Here is a 19,742-nt window from a genome sequence, read left to right as displayed (position 1 = left end):
TTCTGACATTTGTAATCAAGATTTTAAAGTGGCTTATTTTTTATTATTTTTTTTAAACTATATTAATGTTGCTCGATTTTTAAAAATTAGTAATGTCAATCATCACAGGTGGTAGACTGGGATGGTCCATCACTCAGCCCAACATGTTGCCTGTTGGCAGCTGGGATAGCTGTGATAGGCTCCTGCTAAAACACATCACGAGATCCAATAATGATCGTTGCTGACTGTGAATGTGATGCTATCACATTGGCCTCTTCGGTTTGTGTTTTTTACCAGACCCGGAAAAGGCATTGCAGTTATTGGTTTATTTAAACGTATGCCAGTTAGAGGCAGTTTTCACACTGTTTGTCCTCAGAAAGAAGGAAAGAAATGAACCATTCAACATAAGCATTCAACTTACAAAGGCATGTACAAAACGACTCCTTACATCTGTAATCATGTTGTAACAGAACTAAATGTATTTATAGTTACAGATTGGTTCTCCGAATGTAACACTGTTCACAGTTAATTAATCATCTTAAAATGACATTCATCTTGAATTAAAAAACCTTGCAAAAAGTACTTAGCATAGCGTAAACGGCAGAGGAGAAATAGCTGATATTCCAGGTTCGACACATTCGCATAAAAGTCCAACAAAACACGAAAGACCAAAGGCAGCTCAGAACTGCAATGTTATATCTACAAAATCTCCATTTGAACAGTCAGCTATTTACACTGTACAAACATCTTTCCAAAAACATAAAACACAAGCATATTTTTTTTCAACCTGATGGATCCTCTGTGTCCTCAGCCATTAGGGAGCCACATGATGAAGGACTAATTCCAGGTTCTAAGGATTCTGTAAGAGCTTTAGTGGATATCACACGAACCTGTCCAACTTTTATGCCATGTTTGGCTCTGTTACTCCCCTCAAAATGTTCTACATACTGATGGAATACAAATGGAAAAGTTATTAGGACATTGTCCTTGCTACGTTTCACAAGGGATACAAAAACACCTGTTATGTGCAATGGGAAACATGTTGGCAGTGGAATGTTGGAGTGCATTGCAGTTTCAGGGCCAAAGTGACTTGACTTGAGGTATGAGTTTTGTTCTCTGATAAAGAAAACTATAAGAGCAAATACATTCCATAAGAAAACTATAACATAGTGGTCACTGGGAAGTGAGGTTCAACAAACGTTTGGTATCCGTCCTGAATGAGGTTTTATTCCAACCCGTATCTTTACTCCATCATTACTCATACTGTACACAAAAATATGTTGATTCCTATATCTTTGTCCATTATGCTTTTTCTTGTAAATGTTTCATAGTGCATCTGTACATTGAAGCCTCTCTAAATTTTATGATTCCTCTTCTGTTATCATGTACAAGTAAATTCTCAGATGATTGTAAAAACTTCTCAACAGAAGCGATCTGATCCAACATCAACTTTCATGTCTGATTCTAGCAGCTCAGTTAACCACTCACTGCTTGCTGGAGATTTGATACTGAGAGTTTAAGCCCTGAATCAGGAGTTTTCCTCAGTAGTTTCTGATGCATCTTGTGTTGGTTGGGTAGATTTCTGCAACATGAAGCAGAGGATCAGTCAGGCTGATGCAGGAGCAGCAGTCTGATCAAACTCAAGACATGAACACTTGTACACATTCAGAAAAGTTAAAGAGACACCAGCTGAGAAGAGGTGTTGGCTGACCATCATCGCCGCTCTGCAGAGGAGCAACAAGCTAAATGTTTTTAGTAAAAAAATGTTTTCATGTATTATTTTGGGAGATCAACCAGTCAGAAAACATGTCAAATTTGCAGCATGCTGAAAATCTCAGAGCAAATTGGGTTCTATTTATCATGGAGCCTGTTTAGAAGTGCTAATCATGTTAAATACTCACAGAGATGTTCTAGTTTAACAGGGTGCCCACTCTGCAGTCACTTTGTCTTCTCTCTAATAAAGACTTTAATCATTTTTCTTTTGTCTGGAACAGTTGCCAGCAGACCAATTTTTTTCTTCACACTAACCTGCAACATAACAATTTGCCTCCACTGTTGATATAAAAAAGTCAATATGCAGTCATGAGACTTAAACAAGTCTCATGACTGCAACAAGCCGTTTTCTTCCTGAAATCACACTTTGCTGCTGTGCTTTCCAACAAGCTGCAGAGGAAACAAACCCCAATCAGGTCAGTAGTTTTAGTGGCATGTTTAAGATTGCCTAATCACTAACAAAAAAGTCACTTCTCAAGAAAGAGATAAAAACAAAAATACAGTCATTGACAGATGTGTTAGAATCAGAACACAAACATCTCTGTTCCCCAACACAGACGTCCATTTCTGAGTCCAACTGGACAGAAGGACAGTAATTGTGCCATGTGTTTTTAAAGTCATTCCTGTTCTGTGTTACTGAAGCATGACTTCCTGTAAGACCTTTTATCTCAGTAGCACTGCACTGTTCTTTTGGGGCTTCCTACAAACTGTCAGTCACATAATCACACTTCAGTCTGCTGTTGTGAGTCAGTGATAATGGTCACCCCTCGGCGAACCTCGTTCAGGCCGTCACAGGGACTGCCATGTTCAGAGTCCAGCACACAGGTTGTCGACAAATGACACGTTGACTCTGTACCAACTGATAGGTGCATATTTAACGAGACAGCAACGTCCCCGTTAACTGGAGATGCCTGATCCACTGGTGTAGTGGTGTCCCTGTGGTGTACATTCCCAGTAGGTAGCTGGTGAGAGGGCAGATACTGGCTGGGGTGGAAGTGAGGCCTGCAGTCCAGATGTCTTATGCTGCTTGTGTTCTGGATGGTCTCTTTGGAAACGGGCACATTGGACAGCAGTGGTATGCAGGGTTCAGGGCAGTCCTCCCCGCCCGGCAGCAGAGGTGGGAGCTGCTCTTGGCTCAGGAACTCTTCCTCATGTGGAAGTGGGTAATCACTATCAACATCATAACCTCCCAGGTAGTAATCAGACTCCAGCTCTTGAGTGGGGCCTCCCAGAGAAGAGTCCAAGCCAGCTGTGTCACTGTCGGACGGTGACCTGAAGTTCTGCACTTCCTCAGTGTCGGACATCCTGGTGCTGGGCATCCAGTCAGACGTGTCCCAGTGGTAAGCTGGTCAGGAAGAGGAGATGTGATTAGCAGCTATAGTGACAGATTCGGCAAACTCATCTTTACACAGAGCAGATAGTCAGTAACATGCTCATAGAAAACATCAGGACTGTCGCAGCAAATCACAGAAAACATGCTGATGGCCTATGTGACAGGAACAGCCGCAGAAGAAAAGATTTTTATGTGAAAAGTGACAAACGGAACAAATGTCTTCACAGCTCGGCGTGCAGAACGACAACCACAGAAGCCATGCTTTGTCCAAACAGCTCTGGGAAAGGAAATAGATAAATGAATCAAACACAAAGAATGCAAAAGCTTGTTGGGTTTTGTTAGAGTCATTTTTCTGCCACGAACCAGACATACAAGTTTACCACAAAAAATGACAAAAGAACTTTAAATTTAAGCTTTGAATTAACAATAAACCCATGACTTGGTATGTCACAGAATTATTCCAGCATTTACAAGATAGAGTAGAGAGACAGATAAACTGCAGTTCTTCTCCCACCTGAAAACACACTTACTGATATTCTTTGATTGTATACCAAAGTGACTGAGTGGTTCCATGTTACCAAATACTGAGAGAAAGAAATAGAAAGGCACATTTTTAGGCCTACAAATGTGAAGCACAACAGTGTTCGTTCATGTTGTTATCTCGGAACTACAAAACAAGTCAGAACCAAGAGATCACGTGACTTCTCAGTTAAAATGAACATTTTTCCACAAATCAGCTTTCTTTTCTTTTTGCTACCTTTCCCTCGCAGTCTAAATTACTTTAAGGACTTACACTCTATGCTGTCCACATTTATGTGGTTTGAGAGACGACCCAGGATTCATCTGAAAGCACTACATTGACCAAAACTGCATGGTGGTTTGACGGTACCAAACGTCTTATGTGGTGATCACCCATGCTTTTCAACCCTCCTGGTCATCACTGGGGATCAACTCATTTGGTGACATCATCAATGTCTTTGTTCACTTCAGGACTTAAAGCCAGGGTTCTCCCTCACATCATCATCTTACTTTGAGTACTTTCAGCTAAAATAAGCCTTAAAACACATGGAGTTCCCTCAGACTGTCCTCTTCCTCACCATCCCATGCCAGAATGGATTTAGCCAGTAGTCTGTAGACTGTCTGTCTGTCATATTGAAACAGGTGAACTCAACCTAAATCCTCTGACAGTCCAATCTATTTGGAACAGAGAACTTGGACAGTTGGATATAGTTTGGGATGCTGGGCTAATTTAAGTCTAACCTCTAAGAATTTACCAGCTATTTCACTTTAAAACCATTCATAGAGCATAATAATACACCACATTAAATATTTCAGATGAATTTACAGGATTAATATGACTGTCACTTATGAAGTGATGAACTCATCATCTAGAACATTTCCACATGTTTTAGAATTGACCAATTATATCACATTTCTGATCCCGTGTGAACTCTGTTTTGTCTAATATACTATGTTGTTTTTTCCTTAATAATACCTCTGACACCTCTCTTAAACAAATTTAGCATAAAATATTATTTGCTGGATTTATACCAAAACAATTCTAAAATAATAGTTTACTCCTGATATATGTATGAAGTCCTTCTGGATATGAAGCCTGCAAACAATCGTTTGGACCTCTGTGAAACCGAACGAAGCTCTAAGCTTCTAACATAATTCAGTGGATGAGACAGTAGCTAATCAGAACATTGTATGTACATGTGCTACTTGCTTTTTGTGTTTTATTGGGGGTTTTTCAGGCTGCACAGTGGTGCAGTTGGTAGCATTGTTGCCTTGCAGCAAGGAGGTCCTGGGTTCAAATCCCAGCCCGGGGTCTTTCTGCAAGGAGTTTGCATGTTCTCCCTGTGCATGGTGGGTTCTCTCCAGGTACTCCAGCTTCTTTTAAAAACATGACTGTCAGGTTGATTGGTCTCTCTAAATTCTCCATGTGTGCATGGTTGTTTGTCCTGTCTGTCTCTGTGTTGCCCTGCGATGGACTGGTGACCTGTCCAGGCTGACCCTGCATCTTGTCTGTTGACAGCTGGAGATACCAGCACCCCTCTCAATCCAAGTAGGGATGAGGGTGGATGGATGTTTTCTTTTCCTTAGCAATTTAATGTAGCTGTTAAAGCTGAACAAAAAATCAATAACAATATCACAATAGAAATATGATCAACATTAATAAATCATACATCTGATAGAATATTCAATATTCAATATACAGAATATTCACTAGATTCCGATCCAGAAGCGCACAGCATTCAGGGAGATGTAATGAGAGGAAAGGTTTTAGCTGCTTAAACCTCTCAGGTCATGTCAGTTCACCTTGCACCTAGTTGATGCCAGGTGGGTGGCGTCAACTCATTCCCTCATTCTTTGGTTACCTAGCAACAACCTGTTCAGTAGCTTGTGCAGCCTCCTCATAAATGTTTAAAAATAAACTTTGGCCTTGAGTGAAAACTGTGGATAAAACATTTAAGACTAACAAAAGTAAAAAAAAAAAAAAAAAAAAATCAACCTCCTAAAATGGTGAAATGCTGTGCCTTTAACTTAAAGAGCAGATGTTTGAGAATATTAATATCTCAGATCCACATTGATCCACATCAACAAAGTTTGACAACATTTTCATTTGATTAAAATAAGGTCATCAGGTCGGGCATCGAACCTGCAACGGCCGCGCCGAGGATTGAATGAATGGATTTAAAGTTAATATCTCACATGCTCTGCATCCTTGTGGGAAATTAAACAATATCAGGAAGAGAATGTGGATTTCTACAAGTCTGAATCAGACATGGATCCAACTTCCAGATGCCTCAATGTGCCACAGTTCAAACAATTATGTGCAAGTGTGAGCACCGTGGGAATTCAATTCAATTCAAAAATACTTTATTGATCCCAAAGGGAAATTAAATGAAATGTCAGAATGTCAGGCAACATACCATTAAGGAAGAACACTGAGACACTGGTTCTGTCTCAGTGGTCCGGAGAGAAATTTGCAGTCCACCTCAGAACTAAAGAAAAAGACCTTATGCTGAAGTTGCTTACTGTCATTATCCACAACAAAATGTGTCCTGTACCAACACTGAAAAGAAAATGTAGAAAAGAGGAATGACTCCAAAAGCAACAATAAGAAGAAAAACACCGAATACAGATTGCAAATGCAGTCAGAAACAAAAGTTTTATTTTTGGAGACACACCTTGAGTATCTGATAAACTAAAATAATGACCAAACGAAGCAGTTATCAGTAATTAGCTACATTAACTAATTATACAGGTCACCTGCTGACTGCTGAAGCGAGGCACCAGCAGCTCTAGTGACCCTGCAGAGATATGTGTGTTAGATGGATGGACATGTCTATTTGTCTGTTTTCAGACACACTTCTTAAATATTTAATATCTGAATGTTATAAACCCAGGCCACTCGAAGCCCCTCCACATCAGACTGCAGAGACGTAACAAGCAGTCCTGTCCTCTTGACCTCAGCACGGCTCAGTGAGGTAAAACAGCTAACAGGTAAGATTCTGTTAGCTGGCCGTCAGTTTCATCTCATTAGGTAAAAACAGATCTTCTTCTAAAAGATCTGATCAATTAAAACCCAAAAGGTTTTAATTTATTTTTTGCTTTTATTGCCTTTATATTTTCTTTGTTTGATATCCATGTGTGAAATAAAGTGAAGTTGAATTGACTTTGAATTGTGCAACTTGTTTATTAAAACTCTTTCTTTTTTCTGTATTTTGTTAAATCTGACATGGAGCTGTATTTAGAACAATGATGTATATAATATACTACAATTTCTCTAATATACTTATGGAAGCAGGGCTTGATGAGGGGCATCACGCATCATTTTGCCTGAAGCAGTGCTAGTTATTGTTATTGCCCCCCTCATGTTCCATACAACTTCAAAGACATCAAAGAAGAAGAGAGCAAAAACAGTGAGAAATCAAATAAGATTGTTTCCATATACTGTGTAAAAAAAATCATGACATGGCTGAAGCAGCGAATGGATTTATCAGACAACCGGAGAAGCAACTGGTCCCAGTCTGACCAGTACACAAACCATGAAGCATCCAGAGCCGTGGCTGCAGACAGACCAGTCTGCGACAGCGATGCAAAGAACAGAAGGCTGCAGGACGTAGACAAAATAATTCCACTTCCAATGAAAAGGAGGGAAAATAAATAAGTTACTAAAACAAAGTGATTGCTCTATTTGAAAACGACAATAAATATTTATAATATTTTAGAATAACATAATTACTATCACTTTAAGTGTGATTTCTTTAGTTAAATCAAATATGTTCAAAACAGAGGAGTCTCTAGCAGAGAACAAAAGATTGAGGACAGACACTGACATAAGAGTAGCTACAGCCATCATGAGAGTCTGATCAAAGTCCAAATTATCGGTATTATACTTCAAAAGCAAATCTCTTCAGCCTCAGAGCTCAAACCAGAATTATAGCTAACAGTCTAATAACAGTCAGATTTGTGGGTGTACTGTAGAACAGAAACCATTTTTACTTGGTAATTATTATTTTGTCTACTCACTGCTGTACACCACCAGACAGACAGGGACAACAGACAGACTCAACCAACAAGTCACCTCTATTGTAGGTTTCACCACGATCCATAACTGACACTGTCAGATGGAAGAAGAAAACACAGCAATGTTTAGCTTTAAATCATGACCACATAAATATGAATTCCTAAGGATCCTGAGTCATTGCTGTTTGACCTCTTGTAAAACTAATGTATATTAACTTAAAGTGCCAGCTAGGCTTATAGGCACAGCTGGTAAGCATATTGTATATCAGACATCCTCAAAATCTGTTACTTCATGGTAGAAGAAGAATCTCCAACTCAAACATTTTCAAGAATTGAATTTGAGAGAATGTATTGCATGGGGAAACATCTGGAGCTCAGTTGTTTAGCAGAGACATGTTGTGGAAGCCGGTCACCAAGGCAACCATTAGATGCCATTTCCTCAGTTGTTTGGGACTGTTAGTAGACAGAACGTGTGTCCTACCAGAGCAAACGGGAACAAGTGCAGGATGCTCCACTCTTTAAAAGAACTCTGCTTTCACCAAACTGAGGTGAGGTTTTTGGCTCTGTATAGCATGTCATGTTTGCACCATGGAGAAACAAAGTCACACACAACTAATTAGAAGTTTGTAAAACTGATTAGGTAAAAAGAAAGCATAAATTCTAAAAATAAAAACTTTACACATTTAATCAGGCTAATGTGATAGTTAGGGGAAGGAGCATTTATGCTACTGGTCATTAAGAGAAAAACAATATTCTGTTTACATTGAATAAATCTAGCTAATTTATATATTGGATTATTCTGCTCTTTCCCAGTGTGACATTATGGTGCTGTAATAATAATAATATGCAGACCAGATGTCACATCCCACAGTAGAGAACAGCTGCACTTGGATGTTAGACTCCAGTCCTCCATGGCTGGTGTGCTGCAACTTTTACATGTGTCTCTGCTTCAATAATAACCAAATCCAATAATCAGGTCATTGGTAGAACCTGAAACACCTGACACATCTATAAGCTGCAGGACACTAGCCTCCATGGACTGGAGGGAACGGGGCGAGTTAGAGGAGATTGGCTCTGGTTGACTGACTGCTAACAGCAGACATCTGAAGGATCCAAGGACTGGAACAGCAAGTGAAGAGACACAAGAAAGATGAGAAGTGGTACCTTCACTTTCGATTGTGTCAACTGCATCGTTGACCAGTCGAATGACAGTCACAATGGAAGCTTGAAGAGGGAAACAAGGAGCAGATACATTTTTAAAATAGTCGACATTCATAGAGAAACAAAGCTCAGCATATTGTTGATGAGAGCCGATCCTCACTCTGACGACTGTGAGCAGTTATGTTTCCTTCTATCTTCTTTTAGAGGAAATGTACAATTTTACATCATCAACACAGATACCTGGTGCAAGCAGGTGTAGCAGATGATGTACAGTGTGTTTGAGGTGTATTCTACCTGCAGTCAACTGTACAGAATGGGACAAATCACCAACAGGATGTTGCTTAAAGTTATTTGGGTTTGATCAGGATTCAGAATCACTCATATGAAGTAAGAGGCAAATGCCCTAATAAAGGAATTAATTAAATAAGGGGGGAAATAACGTTTTTCCAAATAATTAATCCAAAACACTGAACTACATAGAGAAATAAACAGATGTGGAATGATAATAACATGGCCATGAAAGGATACAGTCATAGTAAACATAAAGTAATTCCCTTTAAACGCCAGGATTCCTCAGACTTTGCATGGCTTCACAATTCTTTAAAGCCAAAGATTTTTCTTCTTTGGCTTCATCTTTTAAATGTGACATTCTGTGATGTCTGTGTTTGACCAGCCAGGTTAGGTTGAAGTCATTTCACAACCTGAAAAAGGCCAGATGTTTCAGAAGTGCCAGATTTTACTTTCTTTATACAGCTAAGTACATATGATGCCACCTGGGTGTGGAAATGGCGAAGAGCTGAAAGCCATGATGCAACAGCAGATTTTAGTCTCACAGTGTCCAGAGACATTCAGCTGAATGAGATAAAATACTGAAAGCAAATCACATTTAATGAAGATGAGCCATAAAAGCAGCACACAAGCTGAACCTGCCTGTCATGAAGGTCATGAAGGCGTGACTGCCACTTTTCTAAATCTAATCAAGCGGTTTTGTTTCCAGACAAAACCATTTGATTGGTAAAGTTTAATGTCTAAACTTTACCAGGAGGAACACTGGAGTTTATTTTTCTGTCATGTCAATTCTAACAGGAGGACATTAAAACCTCTTCATCCTCAGCTAATGGAAACTTTGTCTCTTAAACCTCCACCATGCTGCCATGTTTGTACTAAATGATTATTACGTGTCTGTAGGGGCTGACACTGAGGAGTATATTTATTTGCTGTAAATGACAATAACTGTTGGAAACATTTTGCATGTTAAGCTTATCTAGCCAGAGACTATAAACATGTTGCAGTGGATGTAAGGTCTGTATTATTTCATTTTGAGATTTTTTTTTTTCAATTAGAAAACTAACTGAAACAGTACTTCTACTCAGAAAATATTTGTGAAAACTTGGAATACTGTTAAGTTCAATGAATTAATGAGGAATCCAATAAAACTCAGCACCACAGATCCAAACTACCTACATAAAACTTCAGAACTATGTGTGTTTAAATAATGTCCACCAGACATATATATATATATATATATATATATATATATATATATATATATATATATATATATATATATATATATATATATATATATATATAGCTTGTGTGCTGCTTTTATGGCTCATCTTCATTAAATGTGATTTGCTTTCAGTATTCCTTTTGGAGATACATTAGAATTGCTCAAACTTATTCTTTTAAAATCGTGTCCTGTAGAAGTTAACAACTCACTAAAATTCTGTCTGAGTTTGGACAGGATTTTAGTGTCCAAACTCAGACAGGAAGTCATGTCTTTGACTTCTCAGTAAACAGTAGAAGCTGGAAGCTAACCTCAATGAAAGCTGATGCAAACGTTGACTCTGATGTGGGAAATTCTCAAATATAGGGTTGAGTTGCTTTAGCCAAATAAAGAACAAGCAAATGAAGTTTTGAAAACAAAAAAAAACAAGCCACACATGACTGTTATGAAAAACACAAGTTTGTGGAAGTGCAGGATGAGTCTTACCGTTATCCTCACAGGAGTCAGACTGGAATGAGCTCAGGGACTGGGCCTCTGAGTTGCTGCCTGAGAAACACGTCTCGCCCTCTGCTATGTTGACCACTTTAACTGCAGGAATAGATCAAATATAAATTCCATTAACCTTAAAATTCCAATAAAGAAATTGCATGTTGTGTTGGTGGTAATAACAAATATAAGGTGTCAGCCTTCTATGAAAACTGAATAAGAAAAGTTCAAATCTAGTTAGGTAAAATATAAAACATTCAGCACTTTATAAAGTTCTTGCAGGAGAAATGATATTTTTTCCAGTATAAATGCTTAAGATGCTACTTCCCCAGTGCTACAGTTACATCGTACCAAATTGTTGTGTCAAGGAAGAAGTCTAAAACTTTTTGACGTCAGAAAAACTCTCAGCCTGAGACTGAACTTAGTAATACATCACTATATCTGAGGACGTGGTGATGACCTGACACACAGTGATGTATGGAAATCCTCCCCGTTTTGCCTAAAACATCTTTTGGAAAGACAGGGTGGGGGGGCAAAAAATGACTTTAGCTATTATTTTAGGAATTATTTTCACTCAGCTGCACACAGTACTTTACTTCCTAAGCTCCACTGTAATCTAAACTCACCATCATCGCTGGCCAGTGGGCTTTTGCGTATGGAGTCACATTCCGAGCGGCAAGGTGAGATGGGGGGCAGGTTGGGGGCCACGCTGCACACCACCACCCCTCTCCTTATGGTTCCAGGGAGGATTCTGGGTGATTCTGGGTGAAAGGTGCTCATCTCTGTGTGATCCAGGGTGTGTTTCTCTGACAGCTTCTCTAGCTTCGAGAGTGGGTCTCCTTGGAAACAAGGTGTGTATGCCATGGGTCTCACCGGCACCTGTGGCGGTCCAATTATGCCAACCCCTCCCATCAAGGTGGGTTGTATTCCTGACTCTGAATACAGGTTCTGGTGGTCTCCGGGACCGCAGTGTAAAGTCTTTAATGGAACACAGTTGGCCTTGTTGAGAAGTGCTGCAGTGGCTGGGTCCTGGACCAGAGACAGATTGTTCCTTGAGTAGTTCTTATTAAAAACCTTTTTGCGGAAAGCAATAAAGAGGACGATGAGGACAATAATGACGAAAAGCACTCCGGTAATGCCGATCAGCTCCTCCTTGCCAACCACAGCATGACCGGCCTGCATGTCTGGGACAACAACGGGTCGCAGAGTGCAGCGCTGGCCCACAAAGCCAGGCGTGCAGTTACAGTAGAAAGAGCCGGGAGTGTTGATGCAGGTGCCTCCGTTCTCACATTCACCCTCAGGGTTGTTTCGGTCACATTCATTCACGTCTTCCTCACACCTACAAGATGAGTGAAATAAACATCACTTTACTAATTAGAGCAAAGTGAATGAACATTAAAGATCGATCGATCGATTGATACAAAAAGTAGTTTTGATGTGTTGATTTTGTGTGAAAGAAGATATCCAAGTCATCCTGCTCCAATGTGAAAAAGTAATAAATCAGGAATTAGCTGATATTTGATAACTATTTGATCATTTTCAGAATCAGGAAATCAATTAAACAGAACTTTTCTGACTGCATGAAGCAAAACTTCCTGATCTGAAGAAAAACTAAGGATTACAAAGTGTTTGTTGTGATGATTCATAGAGCAGTGCAGTATAAATGCTCTTCATGTCATAATTTGGGTGTTTGAGTTGGAACTCACATGAGGCCCCTGAAGCCTCTCCTGCAGCTGCAGAGGAACGCGTTACCGATGGGTTTACACACACCGCTGTTCTGACAGGGGTTGGGGACACACACCGTTATCTCCATCTCACAGTTACCTCCAGTGTACTGGGGATTACAACTACATGTAAACCCTGGACGACACAATGGGGAGAAGAATAAAGAGTGATGATGCATTATATTAAGTACACCAGATGTGTGTGTGCTGTCACTCACTTAGATTCATGCAATAACTCAGATTACACAGACATTCACAAAAGAAGAAAAATCCAGAAAAAATGCCTGGATCAAAAATTGTAAAAACATATAAACCACCAAAAACTGCAATTTAACATAGAGTAGATAATACTAACATTAAAAATGAATGCAGAATAAATTATCACATCACCATAGAATGCCATTAAAATAATTTCTGAGTACAAATTCTATAAGTAAACATCCATATGTATTTAGATTATGTATTATGTATTATATATTCATCAGCCACAAGGAGAGGACGTCAGCGTAATAACTGAGTGTGTAACTGACTACATAACCGTCTGTGTGGACAACACCAACCGGACAGTGACATACTGCCCTGGATCACCAGTGAGCTAAAGGAATGGCTAAACAAGAAAAAAAAATATTTAGGGAGCAAGACAAGGAGTTATTAAGGAGAATACAGAAGCAGCTCAAAGTCAAAATTAGTGACAGCAAGGAGGTGTAGGAAGAAGCTGGAGAGTAAACTACAAGGAGTAGTAACTCCTTGAGCTGTGTGGTCAAGGATGAAGAAGACCACAGGCTTCAAGCGTAGGGAGGGTCAGATAGATGGAAGTCTGGACAGAGCAAAGGAGCTGAACACAGCTCAGCTAAATTAACAGATCACACTCATGAAACAGAAGCTACCACATCCAGCTCTTTATTATTTTCCACACAAACTGAAATGTATGAAGGAAGCAGCACAGTCACATGTGTGCGCACAGTTTTACACATCTAAATGTTTTTGAGCGCCACAATGTTCAAAATTTGTCCTCCCGCTAACTTTCAGTGTGAAAGCTGCACACTGGATTGTAAATGATGCCTGGTATCCAGGATTTGGAAATCAGTGATCAATTCAGGATGAGTCACCCAGCTGGTCGATCCTCGTTCATCAGGAGAAGTTGACAGAGGAGTAGATGGACTAGTGGGTAACTGCAGATGCGTGATAGAATCTTCCATGAGGACAATGCTTGGACTATGTGACATTGTTTTGATAAGACACAGCATATTCTGTCTTGCAACAACGTCCAGTGTCCTGTATAACATTTTCCTTGTCTGTCCCTCCATCTCACATTAGAAGATTACTATTATTGTAGGTCCTAAAAATGACTGATCTCAATAATCAGAATACATTATCGTCTCATCAAGAAACAGTTCAAGCATCCTTTTTCATAAATGTACATGCATCTTCATGACGGGACTACTCTACTTCCTTCGATAGAACATCAATTTACATGATTAAAAAGATTTTAAAAAATGTATAAGGGATTGCTGAATACAAGCAACCATTGACTGTTGCTACTTGCTGGTCCAGGAAGAGTGAATGCTGCCAGTCAGTGACTTAGTTCTATCTGCTGGATGGAAAATGTTTTAAAATAATTAGAATAATTATATAAACTTAATGCACTGTTTGATAACTAGGATCAACTCGAATGCATGTGACTGAATAGCATTATTTTTGGTAAAGTGCCTTGAGTCGATATTTGTTATTATTTCAATTTAAAAACCCACAATAACTTCTCTTTACTGTTACTCTGTAAAAATGGAAACACTGAAGCAGGTCTCATCCTGACTCATTCCTGGTTATTAAAGTGCTTCCATGCATAGATAGCTCAGACATAAGCTCCTCTTCAGATCTTGACTGGCTTTTGTTAAGCTCAGTGATAAAAGGAGGCCTAATAACCCATTAATGTTGAACCCTGGGAGGAATCATCTTTTTAACAGGGTCTTTTTACATGAGTTCTGAGAGTTAAGAAGGTTAATATATTAGTCATCTGACAAAAATAAGGAAGCACTTATTCATATAGTACATGTCATAGTGCAGCTCAAATAAACTCAAACATATTATTTATGTCTTTTTTCCCACAATAAAGCTGAAGGTCATCTGTTGCAGAGTTCAAATGTAATTTACTATAACGTTTGACCTGATCTTGTGAATTTATTCTTATGCTGTACCATATACAGTATTTCTAAAGCAAAGGGTAGGTAAGTATGAAACAGTGATAAAGACCAACAAGCTAAATAGTCTATTATGATCACAGACTTCACTCTGCCTTTTGTCAAAGAGTATGCAAAATACTCTAAAATATAAAGTATACGTTTCTTTTTAGGTAGGAAGTTGATCATTTTAAGTCACCATATTCAGCGACTCCTTTTTTTTAATCAGAGTTGGGTAGTAACTTGTTACATTTACTCAATTACATTCACTTGAGTAACTGAGGTGTATTTTTACGACGCTGTATTTTTTACTTTTACTTGAGTAACTTTATTATGAAGTATCTCTACTCTTACTTATATAAAATGTCTGGATTCTCTACCCACTTAATAAAAAACAAACATGTTTTAAATAAAAATTTACCAGACACAAACCTTACAATTTTATGAGATTTTTATTGAAAGAAACTGATTTGGAAAAATCTTCTTTTCCCAGATTTTTTTTCCGTCCTTAAAATACCAAAAATTCCACTAAACTTTATATTTCGGTCCTTCTGATGACGTAGTTTTTAAATATTAAATTATTGATATTTTGATCAGTTACTCAATACTTGAGTAGACTTTTTACCAAATACTCATTTACCTTTACTTGAGTAAAAATATGTTGAAGTCATGCTATTTTTACTTGAGTATTATTTTTGGTTACTCTACCCGCCTCTGGATTTTATTGTGCTTCTGATTTGATTAGTTGAGAAATCACTGCACACGGCGCTGCGTTAGCGCTGCTGTTTCTTGTATTTACTGTTACTCACCACCAGAGGGCAGACTGGTGCAGGTAGCGCCATTGCGACAGGGTTGATGATGGCAGGCATCAGGGTAGAGAATGCAGCCAAGCTTCAGCTCCGTTAGTTCCACTACCTCTGCATACTGCGAGCGTTTGTTCTGCAGAGGCAGCTCTTTATTATTCAGCATGACCGAGTCAAGACATCCTTGGAATCCCTCGAACACTCTGGGGTCTTTTTGGGAGACCACAAGGTTACGCGAGTTTGGGGGCTGCACCTGGAAATTAGAAGGTTAGAATTTAAAATGTAAACTGAAAGAAACGGAAATCTGCATTTATGATACAAATTTCTATCTACATTGAAAAAAGAAGAAACATGGTGCAATTTGTTAACATAAACACAACTTCTGTAGAATGACATTATACTAATCTACTGAGACAGTAACTTTCTTTACTCCATTAAAGTGATCAAATAGTAGATTCCCCCCGTTACTGGCTGTGCTTTCATTAGGAAGCAAGACTTAGTACCTTGTACTCTATTCATCTATTACAATACTGTTAGTATTGAATAATGTTGCATTAATTAATGCAGCCATCGGGATCTGTTTAACGTGACTGTCAGACAGACTAAGACCTTACTTTATTCAGTCTACAAGTAACTTAGACAGTTCCACAAATACTGTTAAATATGTTAAAGTAGTAATATATAATTTTCATGCTATTTACAAAAGAACATGAAAACCATATTTTCATGCTATTTTTATAATAATGATGCTCCAATATTAACTCATATTCTGAGCGCTGTAGTGTTGCTGAACTCTGACCCTAAGGGACTGCAGTTTTAGACCACTGACTGAGCTATGCAGCTGTGAAGAATACTAAATCAAATGACATAATTTTTTTGTATCTATCTGAGCTCGGTCTACGGTTCTTGTAAGTGTTTTAAATCCTATGAACACATACATGAAATATCTAACATAGGACCATCTGTACACATGTAGGTGTTACAGGACCATCCTCAGTGAAAGGCAGGATATTTGAAGAGGTATGCATAAGACTGATGTGACAGTGTCTTAAATATGATATAACACATGAAAGGAATATGGAAGAGTCTTTGAGAATGTTTGTGACTGTTGTCATGAATTGTCATTCGGTAAATAATGACACTTTTAATGAAAAGTTGGTTTGAAAGTTACATTAAAAGTCAATTAAAAGTTCCATCTTTGCATTAAAGTGTCATTATTTACCAAATAATGCAAAGTTGACAATCTTAATAGACTTTTAATGCAACTTTTAAAACAACTTTACATTAAAAGAGTCATTATTTACCGAATGACAAAGTGTTACCAGATATTTCCCTTCTTTTATGAAGACATTCCACCTCTCTCTCAACCAAAAGTTTTCTTTCAAATTGGAGGCCCCAAAAGCAAGTCGTTGTAGTGTAATGGTGTGTTTGAGGTCACATGTATCGCTGCCTCCACCATCAGGTGACCAATGTGTGAACTGTCACTTCTTTAAAGGTTAAATGGTGTTGGAAGCACCCTAATAGAAAAACAAGGCTGCTTGTGGTGTAGCAGAGGGAGCTCTCAAGGAAGCATCTTGAAGGTAGGATGTTAACCCTTCATTCTCAACAATGGTCACTGATCCTTCCATTTAAAATTTACTGTCCTGAGTTACAAGAAATCTTTAGTATTCCCAGCTTGATAGCATACTGAGGTGTTTTGGTTCCACCTCCAGCTTAAGACGTCATTATAATCCCTCTTTTCTCATATTTCAAAAGACGCTCTTTCAATTTCTTGGATTTTGTCCAAGTGATTTTCTCTTCGCACATTAAAATTAGGTCATAAATGAACATCAAAACAATCCAAATTAAACATATGTTATGGAGACAAATTTCTTTGTCTAGATTCAAAAATATGAAATTTTTCTCCCAACTGTATCACATGCCATTTTTAGTGAATAACAAGTGATGAATAATAGTAACAGAATGTACCAAAAATAAGTATAAAACAAGGAAGGGAGCCTGGAACATTCCATTGTAAAACTCTAACAGAGGTACTGACCAGAGCTCCAAAGTAGAACGTCCGATCTGGAGGTAATGTTTGTATTAATGAAGGGGGATACCGCTGCTCAATGTAGCTGTCGTCTAGTGCCAGGCTACTGAAATTGCGATTCAGTTCCAGTGCCACAGTGTGCCAGTTGCCGTCATTGATGCGACGTCCAGCAGGTCCTAACATGTCAGGACCCTCAGCGCCTCGGCTTGGGAGAGGCTCACAGGACAACTGGAACCACAGCTTCCCTTCCTCTAACTGTGACAACACACACACGCATACACACATAGTCAATCACAACTAAATACTGCACAGTGCAGTCAGTAAATGTATATGTCCATCCTTCTTTCTGGCTGTCTGTTCGTCTCTTAGTCCCTCCTCTCCCTGCAGAGGATCATTTGAATGTTGACGGCTGCTGCTGCTGGAAGTTTCAACTCCACTGTCAAGAGAAGGGTCTTTGCACTCCTCTTACAGCAGCTACCTATTGAAGCACACTGGCAAATTTGTTTTTCCATGACAGTTATTGCCAACATCATGTTTGACTGTAGCCATGATGCTGTATTTCTGTTTCTATCACCTTCTAAACAGATCTTTTTCTTGTCCATTGAATATTTTTTCTGAAGTCTACAATGTTTTTGGCAAAATGGGAGATGGGACTTTGTGTTCGTTTAAATCAAAATTAGTTTCATTAACTTCAGTGAGTGTGCGTGTGCATGTATGGATACCTTGAGAATAATGCACCGCTCATTGTGCATATACATGATGATTCCTCGGCTCTGCAGCGTCCTGATCCTCAGGGTGAGCTTCAGCTCCGTCTGCAGCTGGTTGGACAGTCTGTATTTGATGTAGCTGTTGCCTGAGAAGCTCAGAGATGAATGACCTGCAAGCAACACAATGCTGACCGTCATTCTGTGGATTCAAATGAGTTTATTTTGTTTAAATGTAATCCCCTGACATCATAACATCATACCTGCACACTCTCCCAGTTTGCCTCGTGGACACTGACATGCATAGCGCCCTCTGGTGGCCTCCACTGAAACACACTGCATGTCTGGAGGACACAGCTGTTCCTCACACTGCTCTAACAGAACGGCACAACTGGCATCTGCACACAACAGAGAAAGATGACTTTTACATCTCTAGACTGACAGCAAGAGGTAACTCATACAAGCATTAAAAAGAGTAACGCATATCAACTAAAAGGTTTTGAAAATATTTCAGTTATTGCTAATTATTTCTTCAGAATATTTCTATTTCAGAATATTTCAGAATACTTCAGGACAAAACTGAGTGAAATTTCATTAATAAAGTGGGTAATGGCTTAAAAATTTCACCTGATGCACAAAAAAACACTTGCTAACACATGAGGAAGTCTGATGTCTCACCATGGCATGTACAGCGTGAGGTCCGGTGGAAGCGAGGTGAAACGAAGCTGACTCGAGGTGTGCTGTACGTAGCCAAGTTGTGTGAATCCAGAGTGATGCTCTGTTCACACTGCGCTCCGCGACACTCCAACCCAGAGCAGTTCTTATCCAGGATGGCTGACACTCTGAGCACGTCCTCCAGTTTTCGGCGAGACGTGCTGAGTTTCTGGGTGAGGTAGGCTGCCTTGTAGTAGCCCCCTCCTGCTGTTGCCACGGACACGAGCAGGTCTAGCTGCTGTGTGCCTCCAACGGGCTGCAGGCTGAGCAGGTGCAGTGTGTCGTGCTGTTGGGACGTGGCCGCCTGCTGCATCACCTTCAACACGCTCTTCAGGTACGACGACACAAAATCTTGTGGCGCTACGCTTTCGAAGCGCACAGTCACGGCGTCGCGCAGCATCTCCAGTGTTGCTTGCTCCACGTAGACATGCACAGGAACTGGCACGTTAAAGCGGCCATCGCTAACACTGGCATTGAGAAAGTATTCGCCAGCATCCAACCCACTGAGGGCAATGATCTTCCCATCATGGGGGCTGATCTTGAATAGGCTGCGCTGGGAGGGGGCGGCATGTCCGAAGGTCAGCGCATCATAAGGGTCGGCATCGGTGGCATGGAGCTGCCCAATTACACCACCGGGAAACTCGTCCTCCATAGTGATGATATGAATCTCCAGTGGGAAGGCCACCGGCCGATGAAGGCTCTCTTCAATCACTCGAACAGTGAGATTGGAGAAGGAGGACAAAGTCGGCTTCCCAGAGTCTGACACCTGGAGGAGAGGGAGGAATGGCAAAAAAGAATGAATTCTAGATAGAT

The 19,742-nt window shown here is 39.6% G+C and overlaps 1 protein-coding gene across 13 annotated transcripts in view; it reads right to left on the bottom strand.

Moving 5' to 3' along the window:
* Positions 1–290: 290 nt before the first annotated feature.
* fat3a (FAT atypical cadherin 3a) overlaps positions 291–19,742 on the bottom strand; it is a 69,882-nt gene continuing 50,430 nt past the window's right edge. For 5 of the 13 annotated variants that reach the window (XM_081615084.1, XM_081615090.1, XM_081615085.1 and 2 more), the window contains 12 exons: positions 18,894–19,695; positions 18,479–18,613; positions 18,234–18,388; positions 17,521–17,766; positions 15,489–15,735; positions 12,485–12,638; positions 11,405–12,117; positions 10,779–10,880; positions 8,786–8,845; positions 7,680–7,715; positions 3,616–3,669; positions 291–3,097 (listed from right to left, as the gene is read on the bottom strand). In XM_081615084.1, the coding sequence (XP_081471210.1) occupies positions 2,475–3,097; positions 3,616–3,669; positions 7,680–7,715; positions 8,786–8,845; positions 10,779–10,880; positions 11,405–12,117; positions 12,485–12,638; positions 15,489–15,735; positions 17,521–17,766; positions 18,234–18,388; positions 18,479–18,613; positions 18,894–19,695 (3,327 nt within the window). In that variant the 3' untranslated portion in view covers positions 291–2,474. The other 8 variants (XM_081615088.1, XM_081615089.1, XM_081615095.1 and 5 more) reach the window with 5 other exon arrangements.

Source organism: Poecilia reticulata, chromosome 13, assembly GCF_904066995.2.
Source record: "Poecilia reticulata chromosome 13, P_reticulata-male-v2, whole genome shotgun sequence".
In the NCBI taxonomy this organism is placed as follows: domain Eukaryota; kingdom Metazoa; phylum Chordata; class Actinopteri; order Cyprinodontiformes; family Poeciliidae; genus Poecilia; species Poecilia reticulata.
Note: the sequence above shows the minus strand (reverse complement) of the source record. Positions and strands in the feature narration are given on the sequence as shown.